This window comes from Arvicanthis niloticus, chromosome 27 (assembly GCF_011762505.2).
Source record: "Arvicanthis niloticus isolate mArvNil1 chromosome 27, mArvNil1.pat.X, whole genome shotgun sequence".
NCBI classification, from domain to species: domain Eukaryota; kingdom Metazoa; phylum Chordata; class Mammalia; order Rodentia; family Muridae; genus Arvicanthis; species Arvicanthis niloticus.
In genome coordinates, this window is record NC_133435.1 from 28679242 (window position 1) to 28698304 (window position 19063).

Sequence of the window (19063 nt, forward strand, 5' to 3'; positions counted from 1 at the left end):
TGCAGCTCATCGATTTACCTGGACTGGCCAGTCAGTTAGCTCAGGAATCTACTCGTCTCTACTGCTCCAGCACTGGGGCTGGATATGCCAGGCTGCCTGATTTATGTAACTCACGGTGACTTTGAAGTAAACATTCCAGTGATGATGAGAAAAGTGAGTAGAAAAGACTGAGTTTTCAAATGAAACTTGAATTAGGTGCCACTGATAAATGGGAAACACCGCTGCGAGGTAACTATTCTAGCCGGCTAGCCTAGAAAGCTGATCTATTTTTCTGGGGGAGAAAATCCTCTAGGTCTCAACCTGAGATGTGAAAACTGCACTTACTCACCCTCCGCTCAGTTTGATGAGCAAGAACACCTTTGTCTCTTCCCTGGTCTCTCTACTCATGATTTTCTGCTTCTATTAAACAGTAACATTAGCAACCTCCCGGTCTGGAAATGTCCTGCGCATAAAGCCTGCTACTCCTTTCTCTTCCTCTTGTCCCCAATTCCTATCTTGAGAACTATTTCGGAGCCCCAGATTTTAGGACAGGTTTATAGGCCTCATGGCTTTCCAGACTTCACTTAGGAACCCTGCACATTATTTAGATATGGGGAAACCCCACAACAAGTGAAGATCTATCCCTACCAGGACGGCCCTTACGGGACTTGGTGTGCGACCTGGGTTGATCCTGGGGATCCTTCCATTTTATAATTTATATTTTTAGTATAAACTCTAAAGGTTCTAGAGATAAGGGGGACTGGGATGAAGGGAGAGGTAATACCTAGGGTGGCCGGGGCTCTAAGAAAGGACTTGAAATGAAAGTGGCCAATGGGGAAACACAGTGGGCTGAGGGGAAAGTGGCTTCTTTGTCCCCTTGTTTGCTTCTCCCCCACTGGCTATGGAAGTTTGCTTGGCCTCCATCTGGTACAGATTCCTGCTGCATTAAACATCAGCTTCTGTCCATCTCAGCCAAATGCCCAACACCAGCTCTGTCACCTTTTCCCGAGTCTGTGGGCTGGGTACTGGCTGTTCTGAGAGTTGCTACTGCTAGTCAAGATGGAGACACAGAAGGTAAACACGTAGCCAACAGAGACCACACTCAGCCTCCTGCTCTAACCTTCCTTTGTCAGGCCTTGGTATTTGAGTTATGGCCAGGCCTTTGAGGTCTCCCTTCCTTCCTTTTGTAACAGAGAAGGAAGGAATTCTCCTGTGCTGTTCACCTCTGCTACTGACCCTGCTTCTTATAAGTAGTTTTAAGTGGCTAAGACAGCATTACACACATTTAGATCCTTGTTTTCTTCTTTAAAAAGAAGATGTGGTTTTTCTTACTGAAATACTGTGGAACTGGAGACACGGTGTTCACTCTAGGGCACACTGCAGACAGTAACAAGCAACGCCATAATCTGGGTCCCCATCCATCTGCCTTGCTACCGAGCCACCAACAGGTACAGATGCAAGGTCAGAGATGGGCAGCACACCTGGAGGGAGAGCGTTCTCTGGCCACGCCTGTATTACTCACTTCTCTAGGCATTAAAACCAAGTGCTAGGAAGCTGGGACCACAGGAAGAAAACAAAGCGTGGGTCTCAGGCAGAATAGGAAGCAGGGGAATGACAGGACTTTTTTATTTAATTTATTTTAAAAGAAATATACTCAATTTAAAAAAAACACTAAACTCATAGTTTCTCTAAGTATTTAAAAAGTTATTCTTGTCTTGAATGCAGAAGTCAGTTAAGTTGAATATAACAGAATACCACAATCATAACAATGTCCTTCCAAACTCCTTTGATACATTTCAGAGTAGATCTCTTAGGTCAAAGAGGTCTAGTTAACCTGTAGTTCAAACTGGCAAACTGCATGTAGCAGACTGTTCCCTATAACTGAGTCAGAGCCTAGTAAAGTACCCGGAAGTCCAATGCAGCATCATACCTTGCACACATGGCTCTTCTCATGTTCCCATGCAGAACTCGTCCCTTGAAGCAAGACCCTCCAGCTAGACCAGGAGTGGTATCACCCACATCTGCTTCCCCGACCCTCTCCCCTGTCCAAGGCTGCCCTGTTCCTGAACCCACGAGTTGTTTGTAACGCCGCTCACTGCTACTCTCTCAAGTGCTTCTAGTCCCTAACAATAGCCATGCTGTTTCCCAGCTTGGAAAATTAACATGAACATCTACATCGCCCTAGCAGTCATGTTCTGTTCTGGGTGGCCAACAGAAGGCCGTGCATAGAGCCGCCTTTGTTGGGAGGAGAATGCTCTCTCTGAAGCTTATGGCAACACTGAAGTTGTTTTGTACTACATACTGTTCCTGGCTCAGATACATGCAAGGGACAGCAAACTCCTGGAGGAGCGCAGAGGACACAGAAAAGAGGGGCAGCCTAGGTAGGAAGGTTACAGAATGCAAATGTGCCTTGTGTTGGGAATTGTTTTTCCATTTTGTTTCATGTGTATGGGTGTTTTGCCTACATGTATGTCTGTGTACCACATATGTGCCTGGTGCCCTCAGAGGCCAGAAGAGGGTATGGAACTGGAGTCAGAGATGGTTGAGTCATCATGGAGGTGCTGGGAATTGAACCCGAGTCCTTGGCTCAGCAAGAAAAGCCAGTGCTCTTAACCCGGCTCCATGACTCCAGCCCTGTATTCTGAGTTTTGGCATATAGTCTTTTGAACTTACCTAAAATTCCAAATTAATTAGTCTTTAAACTCATGTCCTTTTCTTTCTTTCACAATTACTTAAAAATACATTTTCAAAATAAAATAAGTGAACAGCTTTGGCATGGGTTAATTATGTACTAATATGATTAGCCTGGCAGTGGATTTCATAAAAAGCAACATTCCAAGACAAATGAGTCTGGTCATACCTAAAATAATGTTGATGTACTGTGCTTTTCTGGGTTTTAAAAAAAGCAAAAAAAAAAAAAAATGATTACGATTATATCTGATAATTTTTTTCTTCTAAAAAGGTAAAGAAATATTCAGCTCAAACAAAGTTTTTGTAGCTCAAACTCAATCAATTTCCAAAAAGCAATGAAAACATCAAATTTGGGCTGGAGAGATGGCTCAGCAGTTAAGAGCATTGACTGCTCTTCCAGAGGTCCTGAGTTCAATTCCCAGCAACCACATGGTGGCTCACAACCATCTGTAATGGGATCCGATGCCCTCTTTTGGTGTGTCTAATGACAGCTACAGTGTACTCATATACATAAAATAAATAATTCTTTAAAAAAAATTTTTTTAAACATAAAGTTAAAAAAAAAACCCCACAGCTTAACAGAGCAAAATAAACAGTAGGTTTAACCCAGAGTCTACTAAGGGCAAGAACAAGCTGGAGATAGCTGACACCAGGCCAGCATGAACTGGTACAGTAGACCCAACTCTCAATAATGTTTATCAGGAGCTGAAGTCATGGCTCAATGCATCAAACATTTGCCTGGTAAGGATGAGGATTGGACCCCACATCCCAGAACCCACATAAAAGCCAGGCGGCCATGACAGAGCTCCATAGTTCCACTGCTGCCGCACCCTCAGGGCCTCCCTAGGCCAAGCTGGGTAACTAAAGTAGCTGGAATTGGCAAGCTGTGGGTTCAGCAAGAGAACCTGCCTCAACCAATAAAATGGAGTGACCCAGGAAACACTGGACATCCTCCAGATGCATGCATATATGCACCCAGTGACTCACTCTCTCTCTCTCTCTCTCTCTCTCTCTCTCTCTCTCTCTCTCTCTCTCTCTCTCTCTCTCCCATTCAGACACTAAAGTGTTTGCCCTCCCTTTAGCATGAGGAGTTCGGCACAGACTCTGGCACTGTGCATGTGGGCTGAGCTGCAGCTATGACTCCATCACTTCTGGGATGCTGGCAAGGCAGGGAACCGTGACTCATAACGGCTCTCTCAAGCATGGGCAGGCCAGTCAGACAGTGGGGACAGCTGAAACTGTCCCTCATTTCTGTGTGCATGCCCCATGCTGTTATGTCTGGAGCAGCAGATATCAAACACAAAGTGGTGCTTATAAAATGTGACCCCTGACAGATCTATTTCAGATACCACACAGCATAAGCAGAATGCAGTTTTTGAAAAACATTTTCTTATGTCAAATTACCAGAAGATTAAGCTTAAGTTCAGAAATACCTGTTTTCAAAAATCACCCTCACGCTGGGGCTCTTTTTGACAACAAGAAAATGCATAATTTTCTTTGTGTTTTAGTGGACTTTTGTATTTATACGATTTATTTCTAGTTTCTATTTGTTTCCTTCATTGTGGTTTTACCCAGGGTCTGAAGGACACATTGAACACAGTGTATAGGGTTTTTTTTTCCCTGACTGCTGGGTCAGTATTTTAATGTAAAGAAATCACAGTATTAATTTGTTAACAACAAAAAAATTCACTAACAGCTCTCTAAAACAACTGTATTGTTATATAAAAGAACAGCAGGTGCTGTACTACCATAGGTTAAAGGCTCTGGGTTTGCTTGCTGTCTTCAGCCCGGGCATGTTATTTTGGACTTCTGGCAATCTTTCCCATAGGAGTGAGTCATCTGTCGTCTGTAAACCTCAAACAGGATCCTGTTACATCACAGTGATTTCTAATAAAAGGAAAGGTTAGAGTTTCCATTTCTAGTCCACCCCTTGCAACTGACCTGAGGAAAAGACCTTGGCATTAACATTCAGTGGGGGAGCGATTGTACATTTCTGAAATGCATCGAACAAAGAGTTAACATTATACTTAGATGACTTGCATTAATCTCTGTAGATTTGAAAACTATGCTGGGAATTCTAGGACTCAATCATAGAGCCTATGGATACACTAGGCAAGCGCGCTACCCCTGAGCTACACCCTCAGCCCCAGCATTTTAAAGTCAACAACCATTTGGAAGCATTACTAAAGGTTCAAACAGATCCCACTTCGTGGTTCGGTTTTTATTGTCAACTTGTCACCACCTAGAGTGACTTGGTAAGAGGGAACCTCAATTGAAGAACTGGCTTGTGGTCCTGTCTGACTCCTGTGAGGAGGGCTCAGCCCACTGTGGGCAGAACTATTCCTCAGGCAGGTAGTCGTAGGATATAGAAGCAAGCCAGTGGAGAGGAGAAGCAGCATCCTTCCACGGTCTCTGCTTCAGGTCCTGCTTGTGTTCCTGCCCTGGCTTCCCTGAGTGACAGATTGTGACCTGTGAGCGGAAATAAGTTCTTTTTCTCCAGGTTGCTTCCAGTCATAGTGTTTTATTACAGGAACAGAAAGCTCAGCAGACCACACAGATAATACTATTTTTTTTTTAAAGGTGGAAATTAGACTCATTTCCTGGGATATTCCTTTCATTTCAATGGGAAACTTTGAGTAGGTGGACCTGGAATATAAAACAGGAAATAATCCAACTTGAGCAATTACAACTAAGGAAGCCAATAGCTCTGGAAGGATGGAATGTGAAGTTTAGGAGGCTGGAGGGATGGCTCAGTGGTTAAGAGAACAAACTGCTCTTCCAGAGGACCGGAGTTCAGTTCTCAGCACTCACACGGAGGCTCAGGACCACCTGTAGCTCCAGGTCCTGGTACCCGGACACCACCGGCCTCTGACAGCGTTTGCAGTCACTTGGACATGCTCCAGACAGACACACATGCAAATATGTGATTAAAAATAATAAATTTTTTTTAAAAAAGCAAAACGATGGTTTGAGCTTTTTTTCCGCTTCACTCAAAGATAAGAGTATCGAGAATCAACTCACAGTGAGCAGGAAACTGTCAGGGAGACAGATGTTTTGTGAAGCAAAATCATGGCTCCTGCTGTTGTCCTTCATCCTGATCCATTTTAGAGTGAGCATCTTGGCAGCCAGGGCATAGGAAACATGCAATGCACGCACTCACTCACTAGGTCCTCCCGTCCAGTACGGCAGTTACTAAGCGCATATGACCACTGAGTATTTGACATGTGATGGTTCAATCTGAACACTTAATAAAAAAATAAATAAAATCTCATTTGATGCTCATTAGGCAATAATTTTTATGTTTTGAGTTAGATGAAATATATTGCTTAAATTATTTTCAGTCATTTTTACTTTTTAAATGTGGCTACTAGAGACTTAAAACCACAGATGCAATTTACATTATTCCTGGATAAGCTAGGCGAGGATAGTCAGTTCTATAAAATTAGAAGAAATAATCATTATATAATATGAAAAGATGTTATCTTTTTAAAAATAAGTAAAAGCCCAGGCATGCTGGCACATGCCTATATTCTGAGCATTTGAAAGGATGAGGCGGGAGGAAGGCCACAAGTTAGACCAACCTGAGCTCCATAGCAAGAGAGCACATTAAAAAAAAAAATCATGAAGATAAGATATGGTGATTTAAAGGGCTCAAAACGGGAGATGAATGGGGCACTCCTGGTCAGACTCACCAAAATTTACACAGATCAGGGGCTCTGTGGGTGAGGGATATTCTGAAAGAAGTCCCTTTTCCTGTGACACCACAGACTGCCAGGCTGGGAGCAAGTCCTAACCAATCCTAAAGACTCTCCTACCAAACCCTCCTCCTCCACGAGTCTGCAGAGCAAACAGAAATCCTAAGCGCAAGGCCAAAGGTTAGGAAGTCTAGGTTAGGAAGGGCATGAGAAGGAATCTGGTGACTATAAGAATGCCAGGGCCGACAAATACATTTGAACATTAATGAACATTTGTTTAACCGAGGGAAAAGGGTGGCGCTTTCCAGGAAACTGGATTACTGATAGGAAGCTGGGGAGAGAACACCTACCCACCCTTAGGCTGGGCTTTTCCTTAGCTGCTGGAAATGGGTAAGAAAGTTAACAGCTCCTGCCTCGGCTCACCCTGCTTTCACATCTGTTGTCTGAGGACCTGAAATGAAAGCTGAGAGAAACCTTCCTTGGCATTTACACTGTGCTCTAAGGGAAAGCAGACACGGCCATATGTATATGGTGGGCACAGCCCTTTCACTTCTAGGGAGTGCCTGCCTCTCTCTACCTCCTGAGTGTTGGCATTAAAGGTGTGCGCCATCACCACAACCACCAGCAGCAGCCTTAAGTTTTTTCTTTAAATGCCCTAGATTTGAACTCGCTAGTTTTTGTATAAGTGACACACTTAAAACAGATTCAGAAAACTTAAGAGGAACAAGAGACAACTATATATATGATTATATATATATAATCTCAGAAAAGTGTTCAGTGTTCCCTTTTTTATTATTTACAAGATTTGGGGAACATTATTTTTACATTTGTGGGAGGGTGATGGTGGAAAGGTAAGAGGGGTCTCACACCATAGCCCACACTGTTCTGGAACTCACAGCAATCCTCCTGCCGTAACTCCCCAGTTTCTGAGATTATGGGCATTAGCTATCACACCCAATTGAAAGGGTTTAAAAGTTCATGAGGATGTAGAAAGACAGAAATACACATCATTAACACATCATTGCATCTCAGAAGGACTTCTTATAAAATGCTCCTTCCTAAGCCTCCTGCTGCCTGCGGGTCCATGGGAAACACTGAAAAGAGGCAGGGAGGCAGCCCCCACCGGACATGGTGATTTCACTTTAAGAACACACTGGAACAATCTCCTGTGCCATCAGTGTGATTGTGGTGTGCCCTTACCTTTGACTAGTCGTCCAGAGTGAAGTCAAAGGTCTAAGTCTTCCTGGAAGTGGCAAGCTGTGGCCTCCTCCTTGTCCTACTGGTTTGACACTGCCTCCCGTCAGCCTCGTCAGGAATGTTGAGAAAACCTTCACTTGCCAGGACCTCCCTTCCAATTTGCAATTTTAATTCTGTGGAAAAGTTTTTCTACTATGTCAAGTTCAACATAAAACTACTCTGCTCCCATCTGGGCAATCTTGTTTGGTGTCTGAGGACTCTGCAATTCCAGCAGCTCGATCTGTTGCTCCTGTGTCTGGGTGAGATCAAGGTGTTTTTAATGTCATCTGTCACACAGCAGCTGAGGGGCACAAGAATGACCAGAAGCTGGAGGTGGTGGTTACTATAATTTCTTGACTCTTAAAGAAGCATTTCAGAGTAACCTTATACTTCTCCACATCTTCAGCTACCTCTGCCAAAAGCTCTGAAACTGACTGGTAGTGTCCAGTGGGCAGGATGGGTGCATGGTCATCAAAGAAGCCTCCTTTGGCCAGGGTGAGGTAGCAATGTGTGCCAATGATGACCACCAAATACTTTCCACCTCACAGCTGGCACAGCAAAGCCAACGACGTCCTGGAGGAGGCTTGTTATCCCTTCCTGTGGATGACATTTCCTTACCTGCTTTTCATTCAAATCGAACAAACTGACAGGCTGGTTCTTCCTCAGGGCAGAGATTTGTTCTCCTACAGCTGCTTGCTTCCCAGATCCGCTGTAAAGGTTCTCAGGGGCATCTAGAGGCTGCCTCACCAGCTCTGCTACAGCCGTCGGCTTCTTGGGACCAGTACCGAATGCATAAAGAACCTTTTTCTTTTCTGGATTTCCAACATTGACCAGCGCTATGGAGCAAGCGGCGTGCTCCACACCTTCTCGTAGAGCAACATGTTTTCAGGTATGGAAATCTCTCATACGAATTTTCCAAAGCAGCAAAATGATACTTTGGTGTCAAGGTTGAGGCAAGGCCAGACACTAAAGCAGAGACTCAATTTTTGGTATCTACTTGTCCAGAGGAATTCCAGAGGACTCCACATACTCGGGTCATGGGGACATGGGCAAGATATCAACATCTTTAAACTGGGATGCGGAACACAGCCTTGTTCTCAGGGAAGGTACATCCTTGGGACTAAAAGTGTACCCTAGGGCTGGTTCAGCTAAGGGCCCTGTCCTACCGGGGTATACAATCTGCAGCCCTGAGCTTCCAGCAAAGATGGCACCTTTTTGAAGTGATGTTTTCAGTATAATTCACACCCATCAATACCTTGGAAATAATTTATTGTTTCCTGGTTATTGACACCAAGCATGTATGTCTGCATAGGAGCTTGTTGCCAATCTTAAACTTCTATTCGGCATCTCTGGGTAGAGACAAAAATAAATAAATAAATAAATAAATCCTGCACACAACAGTAGGTCAAAATTCCCACTTTTCTTCTCAATTGTCTGAACTCTATTCAATAAAACATCAAACTTTCCTTCAACATCTCCACAAGCCAAGAGATGCAGTGGCTTCTGAGCTGTCGATAATGACAACTCGTGCTGGGTCAGCCACCCAAAGGCTAGGAACACGAGTGAGCACTCAAGGCTGGAATGCCAGTGATTTTGTTTTTACAGTCCTTAATAGAATGTATACAGGCATACAACTTAGTGCAAATAAGAGATGCCTTTTTTTAAAAAAAAAAAAAAAAGAAAGAAAGAAAGAAAAAGCATTAAAATTAAAAATAAAATAGATGCAATGCACAGGTATGGGCAGAGTATTTCAGACATGAAATTGGAAGCAAAAAAAAAAAAAAGTAAATATAGCTGAAAGTCACCTGGTATGTATAATATATGCCTTATCCAAATGTCCTTCTGTGTGGTTATGTGAGGGAGGCAGGATGAGCTGCCTGGAACCGGGAAGGTCTTCCTGAGTCTGTGGGACTCACTGCCCAGAATCACTACACAACCAAAGGCATTTCTAGGAAAAGTCACCTGCAGGAGCAGCTTCCCCTGTGGTAAGCTACTGTGTACAAAGTACTATAGCTCTTGAGTACTTTCACCTTCCAGTGGCTTCTTAACTCCAGCAGACAGGGACACATACAAGCACTGACTTAAGGACAAAACAGAAACTCCAGGAGGCTAGAAAGCTGCATGAGTCAAGAAGGGAAATTCCTGATTCTGCATGAGGATTGCTGGTCTATAAATGCTCCTGAGACTCCTCAGGTTCAGCCTTCCCACTGCTCTCTGCAAAGAAAGATCATCAAAGCTAAGGTGGAGAGCCTGCAGCTGCCGAGATGAACAGGAAAGGCATAGCCATAGCCCTGGCTGTGATCATCTGGGCCACAACCACTCAAGGTATATGGTATCTTTTGCTTCTGAGTCTCTGCTCCTTATGTCATTTTTCGAACGTCTTTTCTCTAAAATATACAGTGTTCTAAATTTACTTAACTTCACATATTAGAAGTTCTAGTAATGGCAGCAAATGTTGGAAATCTTTCAAGAAAAGCATTATTTTATGGATTTCTTAATTTTCTGACAATTATCTAGCAAGAGCCTTTGGCCCTCAAAGGCTGTTCGGAGAATCTTATGTGGGAGTATGTTGGTATCCTGGAAAAATTAATGTTTTAACCATGAGACTGCGAATTTATTATGACCAATACTCTCAGAATAGAGAAAAGGAAATTTTTCTCTGGGGCAATGGTCATAAAAATGTCATATGTGTTTGATCAATATGTCACTTGAGGGCAAGAATGATTTAAAGGTAGTGTGGACACTGACAACTCTCCGTAAGTCTTCCCCAAAGAAAATTGTTTCTAAGTAGAAGCAGTATTAACATTTCCCATGACTGAACCTGGCACTGTGTCTCCTGTGGCCTGATGGTTCTTATGCACGTATCACAGCAGACCTGGACTAATTAACATATGAAGTTAATGTGATACACCAAGCCATTTTTAGAACTCTTGCTGCTCTTATGAAAGAACAAATCTGGGAGCATCTGGAAGCTCTCAAAGACAATTTCAACTGTGGAAGACAGTTTCAACTATGGTTTAGGATACTTGGTCTTAATCTAGAATTTGAACCTGGAAAGACAAAGATCAAAAGAATTATTAACTATTTGCTCATTTAGTAAAGAACAGATCACCAGCGACTGTGAACTATATTTGTATACCCATTCAATCAGTCATAAGTCATAAAATAATTCAAAATAAATACAGAAGAAAATAGTCACTTTGTTCTCTGGGTTGCTGTATACTGTGTAGTGTTATATAAAGTAATCAAGTGCTGGGCTAGTGGCAGACCCATACCGTAATATAATTTCAGCACTTGGGAGGCTGAGATGAGGTAGGATAATGCCAAGATATGGGGCCTGCTAGGTAGTGAGTGCTTCAAGTTCAAGGTCATCCTGGGCTTTGTGGCGAGCTGGAGGCAAACCTGGTCCAAATAGCAAGTGAGTCCTGTCTGCAACCTACATTAAATAATTAACAAAAATTAAGGGATGAAGTAATCAAGGATACAGCAAATTAGCCTAATGCGGAGAGAAATAAGATAGGGAGATTCAAAAACTTCATTTCAAGCTGCACAGATGAGATTAACAGAAATGTGTCTGCCATCCACTCCGCAGCCCTGACTAACCAACGCTGGGGTCTGTTCCAGGCTTCGTTATGTTCAAAGGGGGGCGCTGTCTTTGCATCGGCCCCGGAGTGAAAGCAGTCAAATTGGCAGCGATTGAGAAAGCTTCCGTCATTTACCCGAGTAACGGCTGTGACAAAGTTGAAGTGATGTATGTGCTGGAGGTGACAATGGTGTGGGTGCTTTTGTTTTATTGATATTTTCCCGCCAAAGTTTAAGACTATTTTGTGTCTCCCTTTCCAGTGTTACCCTGAAGGCTCATAAAGGACAAAAGTGCCTGGACCCCAGATCCAAGCAAGCTCGCCTCATAATGCAGGTACATATGCAAGACTGCCAGGTCGGATGTGCTTTACCCACGAGAGCGCTGGAAGAGAGAGAACAGGCGACTGCGGGAGGGCCCCGTTTCCATCCTAACAGAACTCGCATGAAGCACCCAGTTAAGGGGTCCTGGGTTAAACCTGGCAACATCCTTTCCCCGCCACTGTTTTTACAGTTTACCTCTTAATCACTGAGGAAATGAAACAACCCAGTAAGTAAAACTCTTCATTTTCTCATTACAGACCATAGAAAAAAAGAATATTTTCAAGCGCCAGAACATGTGACATCTGGGGGGGGGGGGAGAGGAGGAAGGGACGAGCATCCTGGGAGCGTCTGACTGTGAACCCTCTAATATGAACTCTGCGCCAGGAACGCGACCCTCCCCTGTCTTAGAATATGCATCCATAAAAGTTGCAGAACTTTCTAGGAGGTCTGATACGTCTAAACTGTTCTGCTTGGCTATGAAAATATTTATCTCTAAGAATCACGTGTCTGTATGTGTGTACACTCCGCGTTACCTTCTGTGGTTACAATGGACGCATTGTTACTGAAGTCCTGCCCAATGCTGGATTCAAAAGTATTTATGTGTGTAGTAAAACAGTCCTCAAAGAATTATTCACGCAAATAAACATTCCTTTCCCGAAATAGCATGAGGTGCATGAACATCTAGGAAGACATTTCCACATATCATTTGGTTTGTTCATTTAAAAAGACTATCATTCATGAGGTGCCCTGAAAACATTTCTGCGTTGTAGAAACTATTAGGGATACTACTGTTTCCTGAGTTAGTCACGCTGGCTTCCCACTGAGGTGTTCTAAAGGGGTTAAGCTGTGTATTTCCTGTACATCTGGTTTTATCTGTTTTATCAGTGACAATAACCTGGATAGATTTTTAAAAAAATTGGTTTTGCTCACCAAAGAAAAATGTTGAAAAAAAAAATCTGTGCACCTCTCCCAGTCGGTTTCCTGTGAGTCTGCCTTTGAGAAAAATATCAAACATGTGCTTTGTTCCTTTCCTTCGTCATACTGTGAATGGTAGAGATGGCTGGCGCTGTCTCTCCTTGAAAGGAATAAGAGTTGTGCTTCTCTAGTAAGCCACTATAACTCTTATTAAATCACCAACAACTACATGCTTTCTGGACAGTGAGATGCCTTTAGAGTTGTTGTTCTGTTTTTGTTTTTGTTTTTGTTTTTAGAGGTACACAGGTACTTGCCATCACGTAGAATTCTTTAGAAATATATTTCATGCCTTTAATCCCAGAAATTGGGAGGCAGAAGAAGGTGGATAGGATCTCTGGGAGATCCAGGCCAGACTGGTCTTTCAGAGCAGCCAGGGCTACACAGAGAAACCCTGTCTAGAAAAATGTAAAAAAAAAAAAAAAAAAGAAAAAAGAAAAAAGTATACTTTGGTGAGGAGGAATTGGGGATGAGAAAAATATGATTAAAATGGTACTGTTAAAAACTTCAATAAATAAAAAAAGATTACCTAGGTGTGGTGGCACACACCTGTAGTTTCAGCACTTGAAAGGCAGAGGCAGGAGGATCTCTTGAGCTCAAGGCCAGCCTGGTCTACAGATGGAGTTACAGTCAGAGCTACACAGAGAAACCCTATCTTAAAATAAAAAGAAATGCCCAAATGTAAAAAAACAAAAAGAAAAAGACATGTACTTCTATAGTAGTCATAAAAGAATCTATTCCATTTAGGGCTGAAGGGGATTCTTCCTAGTTGCCTCACTCCACCCCTTGCACCTTTGTTAAATCTCTCTTATTGTGACTTTTTGAGCTGAGCCAAAAAGGAGACCTGAAAGGAGATTTTCTGCCACGCACAGCAAAGACTTTGAACCTCAGTGACACACAGACACTGTTGGGGGAAACCTGAAATAGCAACACTGACACTCTTGCCAGTGGCTCCCTGACACGAGGCTTGACTTTGTCAGGTCCCTTCTACCCAGCTCCCTTATGTATGTGAACATTTTCCAATCATGACTGTCGGTCCATAGCTGCATAAACACGACACATCCAAATGTGGAGTAACCAAAACAAACAAACAAACAAACAAACAACCTGGCAACAATACAGAACCTCTACATCCACAACAACCAAAACTCAATTCAAAATTTAGCATGAGGCCAAAGTGTTTGTAGCTGTGCTTGCCCATGCTTCATTACAGGTTGTCACGACAACGTTGGTTCTGAGCACGTAACATGTACACTGTACTGTGCATGCCATGACACACGAAATGCAATGAACAAAATGCAGTAACCGAGCCCTGTCTGAAGCACTCACATTGGAGACCACTACCTACTCAACAAACTGAAGTGGTTTTTTACTGGGTATACAAGGGTACTTGCTTTTACAGAAATATAATTGTTTAATTAGGAACAAAAAGCCTTTTCATATCTTCTACTGTCAGCTCTCAGGATGTCAAAGTAACAAATTAGTGCATCTTTGGGTTGAATTGTATTAGGATCTTTGATTCTTTTTTTAAACTGCTCTTAAAGGACTGAGAATATAGCTAATAAACTTAAATATTTAGGATGTGGTCAGCCTAAATAATACCCTTTGAATTCTAAGTAATACCCATTCACAAAACTGGTGTCTAAATAATACCCATTCACAAAACTGGTGTCTAAATAATACCCATTCACAAAACTGGTGTCTAAATAATACCCATTCACAAAACTGGTGTCTTTTTGGAAGGCGGACAGTAGGTGGTTCTTCTTGTCTTAGTTACCAGTTCTACTTTTGAAAGGTGTTGGGAGCCGACCTTTAGCAGAAAGAGGCTAGAAAGCAGCTATCCACATGCTAGCTACGCTTCAAGGCTTATGTCATATCCACGTGCCTACAAGGGGCGTGGCAAAAGTGTATAAATACCCTAGATTTCCCTTCAATAAAAGAGACTTGATCAGAACCTCTGTCTTGTCTCCATTCCTTATGTCTCTTCTCCTTATCCTCACTCTCTCTCTCTCTAGACCCTGACCCGAAGACCGGAGTGGCAGTTTGAAGCCAGGCAGAGCAGAGCAGGCTGCAACATAGTAACTATTCAGGCTTGTTAAGTCTTTTGTCTCAAGCCAGGTAGAGCTGAGCCGGTTGCAACAGAAAGGGTTAAAAATTTTCAAAAACTCCTAACAGGCAGAGCAGAACCAAGAGTGCAGGTCAGCTTGGTCGTGAGCTCTGTGTTTCAGGAACTTGGCTGACCACAAGATAGATGGTTGGTTACAAATAGGCTCTTAGAGAATAGCCTATACAAAATGTTCTCCATGACTGTTCCTTGGACCCTGTCACAAACTGAATATGGGCTGGGACTTTTCACAGGTGTTCTCCAATGACCCTTCTTACTCTCCCCTGGGTTGTGGTTTCCCCCGAGTTATGATTTTTGGCTTTAAATTCTCTCTGTCTCCAAAGCCCAGGGGTCAGACCCCACTGCCCCTGCGTGGGTCATGGGTCTTGATCTCAACATGTTGATCAAAATATACCTCTTGCTGATTACATCAAGTTCAGTGTCTTATGAGTTAACGGGTGGCTGCGAATTCCTGAGGCTTAGGTGAGGTCCTCCCTTCATGGGGGCCTTACACTTTCAAGACAGCAGTAACTGGGCTGGGCAAGTCTGAAGTCATGATGTGATTTTCAACTTCAGTGTTGTGTAAATACCAAAAAGAAAGTTTCTCCTGGGAGATGTATGACATCTGGCTGATCCGAACAGCACAGTAGACAGGAGACTCCAACTTCAGCTGACAGCTCCCCTCCTCCCCCCAGTAGACTCCAATCTTAGAAGACCCCCAAAAGTGGCTCCAATGCTGTTGGGGTGGGGGACTATATGCCTAGCAGTATTTTGCTTTCTATTATCTGGCTTTAGCTTGCTGAACTTCCTCACAGGGGCAAGCATGAGCTAGTCAACACGGTATCATTTATTTGGTCTTGATCGAATCTTAGATTCATCAGCACTTGGTGAAGACCAGTTTTGCTTGCTGCTTGTTGACTTTAAGCATCATACTACTATAATTTTTTTATATAGCATCTTAAAATTATTTTCCTCTCATGTAGATGGTCCCCCTCCCCAGGACACTAGCTGCTAATAATATCTGACTTGACCGGTTTTAAATGTACTACTTTAGAGTTTTCTTTGCAATTTTATCAACTCTAAGAATTTGTCTTCGTGTCCCCCTTTGCTTTAACCTCGGGACCTGCAATGCCCTGAAAGGGGTATCCCTGCTTGTAAATCCACTTTGTGCTATCATTTATCCTTTAGGTAAACTGACTTACCATTAAAAGCCCTTTCCTAGAGGTCTTCAGTTCTAGTGCTGACTTATCTACAGCCTGTGAACTCTGTAGAAAAGCAAACAGATATCAATCATGGTGACTGTATCATCCAAAGAATCCCCCACTAAAACAAAAACAAAAACAAAAAAAACAAAAAAAACCCCCCCAAAAACAAACAAACAAAAAACCCCAAACAAACAAACAAACAAACAAACAAAAAACCAAAGCTGGGGCCACAGCACAGCTCAGTAGTAGAGCATCTGCCAAGCGTAGCTAAGGTTGTGGTTCAGATCCCCAGCACCAAAATAACAACTAATTGCTGTATGATCTAAAACAGTGGCTCTCTGTGAGTTCAAGGCCAGCCTGGTCTACAGAGTGAGGTCCAGGACAGCCAGGGCTACACAGAGAAACCCTGTCTGACAGAAAAACAAGTTCTCAACTTTCCTAATGCTATGACTCTCTAATACAGTTCTTTGTATTATGTTGGCCACCAACCATTAAGTCATTTTCATTGTTACTTCATCACTGTAATTTTGCTGTTGTTATCCATTTTAATGTAACTATCTGATGTGGGGGTTGCAAACCACAGGTTGAGAACCACTGGAATGAGCTACCCACCCCACCCCCGCACCATTCTCAGCCCTCCCATATGTGACTCTGTCAGCACCTCCTTTGCCCTGGGCTCAGACTGCCAGTGAATAGAGAGATGTGTGTGTCATCGGGAAGCATTGAAGCAGTCCACTCAGCCAGTGCCAAGTCAGAGCTGCGAAGGGGAAGCTGCTGACATTGGACATTGGATGCAGTGGTGCCCTGCAGCAAGGAGGGGAATCCCGTCTGCAAGCTTCTGAAGCCTCTGGTTCTGAGCTTCTTCTAAGTGTTCTCATTTCTCAGAAAGCCTTTTTTTTTTTTTTTTTTTTTTCTGGGGTCTGTGCTCACAAGCATTTAAGCACAGGTTGTTTTTATTGAGTTTTATTTCTCTGGTTTGGTGCCATAATCACAGGCCAAATCTATGAAATGGAAACTGAAACAAAGTTCTTTAACTCTCTCTTTCAAAGTGAGCCCAGAACAGTGAATAAAAACTAGTGAAGTAAATGTGTCAACAGCCTTGAGAACTGCTGAAAGAAAAAATATATTTTAAGAGTGATCACTTTTTTTTTTCTTTTCCATTCAACTACCCCATGCAGGTTAGCAACAACTGGAACACTAACAGCAGGTTTGCTACTGATGTACAAATCACCCCTGTTCTGGAATGGTTTCCCACATTGGTTACATCTGTAAGGTCGATGTCCTACACAGGCTCCCATGCAAAACAAGAGTAGGAATCTTCGTCTTGTTTCTGTTCTCACAGGGCAGCACACAGACTGCTCCTTGACATTCCCAGGCACTGGGACATGAGTGTCCTGAATAGCCACCTCAGCCAGTCATCCTGGTTGTGGAATGTCCTGGGCAGGCTCCCATGCAAAACAAGAGTAGGAATCTTTGTCTTGTTTCTGTTCTCACAGGGCAGCACATAGATTGCTACTTGACATTCCCAGGCAGTGGGACACGAGTGGCCTGGGTAGCCACCTCAGCCAGTCATCCCGGTTGTGGAGAAAGCCACACCAGCAAGGAACAGACTTTTTAGTTCACACCTTAGAGTGGGCATGGTGGCACAGGACTTTAGTCGTAAGCATTGGGAGGCAGAGGCAGGTGGATGGATATCTTTGAGTTCAAAGCTAGCCTGATCTACATAGTGAGTTCCGGGTCAGCCAGGGCTACACAGGAAGACCTTGTCTCAAAAAACCAAAATAGTAAGAGTAATAATATTAATAACAACATAATGAAAATAATTTGTCTTAGTCTTTAACAGATTTGCTTAGCATAATCAGCTCTGCAAAATCATGCCTACTGAGGGGACAATGGGTGTTCTGAACCTGCAAAACTCAACTCCAGGTCCTACCCAGGGGTAAAAACCCCATGCCACTCTTCCAAGCTTCTGGACTGGCTGGTTGGTTTCCTCTGTGTGTGTGTGTGTGTGTGTGTGTGTGTGTGTGTGTGTGTGTGTGTGTGTTCTGTACTTGCATATGCCTTCCTTCATGGTCATTTGTTTAAGCACACCTCACTCTTGTGTTTTGTTTCTTTGAGATGGGCTCCCTACATAGTCTTGGTTGCCCTAGAACCCACTATGTAGACCAGTCCAGCCTTAAACTCAGAGATCTGCCTGTCTCCACCTTCCAAGTGCTAGGATCAAAGGTGTGCGCTACCATGTGCAACCTATAGGTACACTTTACTCTTGAGTGTGTGTGTGTGTGTGTGTGTGTGTGTGTGTGTGTGTGTGTGTTTGAGACATAGCTTCTCTATGTGGCCCTAGCTGGCCTGGAACTCAGAGATCTGCCTGCCTCTGTCTCCCAAGTGCTGGGATTAAAGGTGTACACCACTCTTAAGGTACACTTAAGGTTGACTTTTCTTCAAGTGTCTTCAAAGCACTTCTGACCTTAGGGAGCTGACTCTTAGGAAGTTCCATAGTAGATACTTTTATTTCAGTCATTTGACATTAACCTTATAGTTGGTTGGGTTTTGTTGTTGTTGTTGTTTTATATAGATTTGACTATGTAGGAAGAAATGTACATTTTTCTCCTAGCCACAAAAATTCCATGATATGTATGCCATACTTGCTATAATCTGTGTCAGAATTTAATGCAAAATGGTCTGTTCTAGTCAATAGGCCTGCCTTCAAGTACAAGTGACTGTTTACTGGGCAACACATATGTGCAATGTATGTATACTACAGTAACTCATTTTAGCATGAAATTCTGTGTAAAAGAAGTCCAATTTAAACCTCTCCTAGGTGTTTAGTTCCAGAAACATCAAAGAAACCTCAAAGATGACTTTGGCCAAGTGGACAGACAGAGGGAAGTCAGGAGCCTGAACCACCAAGATTTGCTCTCCGGAGAGACTGCATAACCAAGTATTTGAGAGCATGGGCTACAGAGATGGAGATTCTGGATTCTTAAAGGTGTTGAATGAAAAAAAAAAATCTCGTGATTAGCAGACGCTTAACACTATGTAATATTTACTAAACTATTTTCTCCTTAGTAAGGGACTATTTGTCCATTTGCTAACTACCTACCTCAAATCTGCTTTTCCTTCACATCTTGACTGAGAACTTATACAATAACAAAATAAAACTGTCACCATGTATCTTTCTATATTGTTTAATGTAAATCTGCTCAGCATCTCTTCCCACTCTAAAATTCTGAGGGTCCTACAGCACAGAGTCTATTCTGCAGATGCAGGTTCGCAGG

General features: G+C 43.0%; 2 protein-coding genes and 1 pseudogene across 5 annotated transcripts in view; 1 reads left to right on the forward strand and 2 right to left on the reverse strand.

Moving 5' to 3' along the window:
- Art3 (ADP-ribosyltransferase 3 (inactive)) overlaps positions 1-19063 on the reverse strand; it is a 74145-nt gene that overhangs the window by 39075 nt on the left and 16007 nt on the right. The window contains exon 1 of one of the 3 annotated variants that reach the window (XM_076926502.1): positions 7566-7696. The exons of 1 other annotated variant lie outside the window; for it this stretch is intronic. The gene's annotated coding sequence lies outside the window, so the exon portion shown is untranslated. Of the gene's footprint in view, positions 1-1909; positions 2065-7565; positions 7697-19063 lie in introns of those variants that run through there. One more of the 3 variants, XM_076926500.1, reaches the window with a different exon arrangement.
- Positions 7599-9297, reverse strand: LOC143439859 (CWF19-like protein 1 pseudogene; annotated as a pseudogene).
- Cxcl11 (C-X-C motif chemokine ligand 11) lies at positions 9454-18959 on the forward strand. Of its 2 annotated transcripts, none has more exons than XM_076926507.1 (4): positions 9454-9926; positions 11226-11352; positions 11445-11517; positions 11762-12122. In XM_076926507.1, the coding sequence occupies exons 1-4, from the start codon at positions 9866-9868 to the stop codon at positions 11801-11803; spliced, it is 303 nt and encodes a 100-aa protein (XP_076782622.1). In that variant the 5' UTR covers positions 9454-9865; the 3' UTR covers positions 11804-12122. The 2 variants fall into 2 exon arrangements, with proteins under 2 accessions (XP_076782622.1, XP_076782621.1); XM_076926506.1 differs by lacking the exon at positions 11762-12122 and adding an exon at positions 18607-18959 and having other exon boundaries at positions 9468-9926; positions 11445-11730.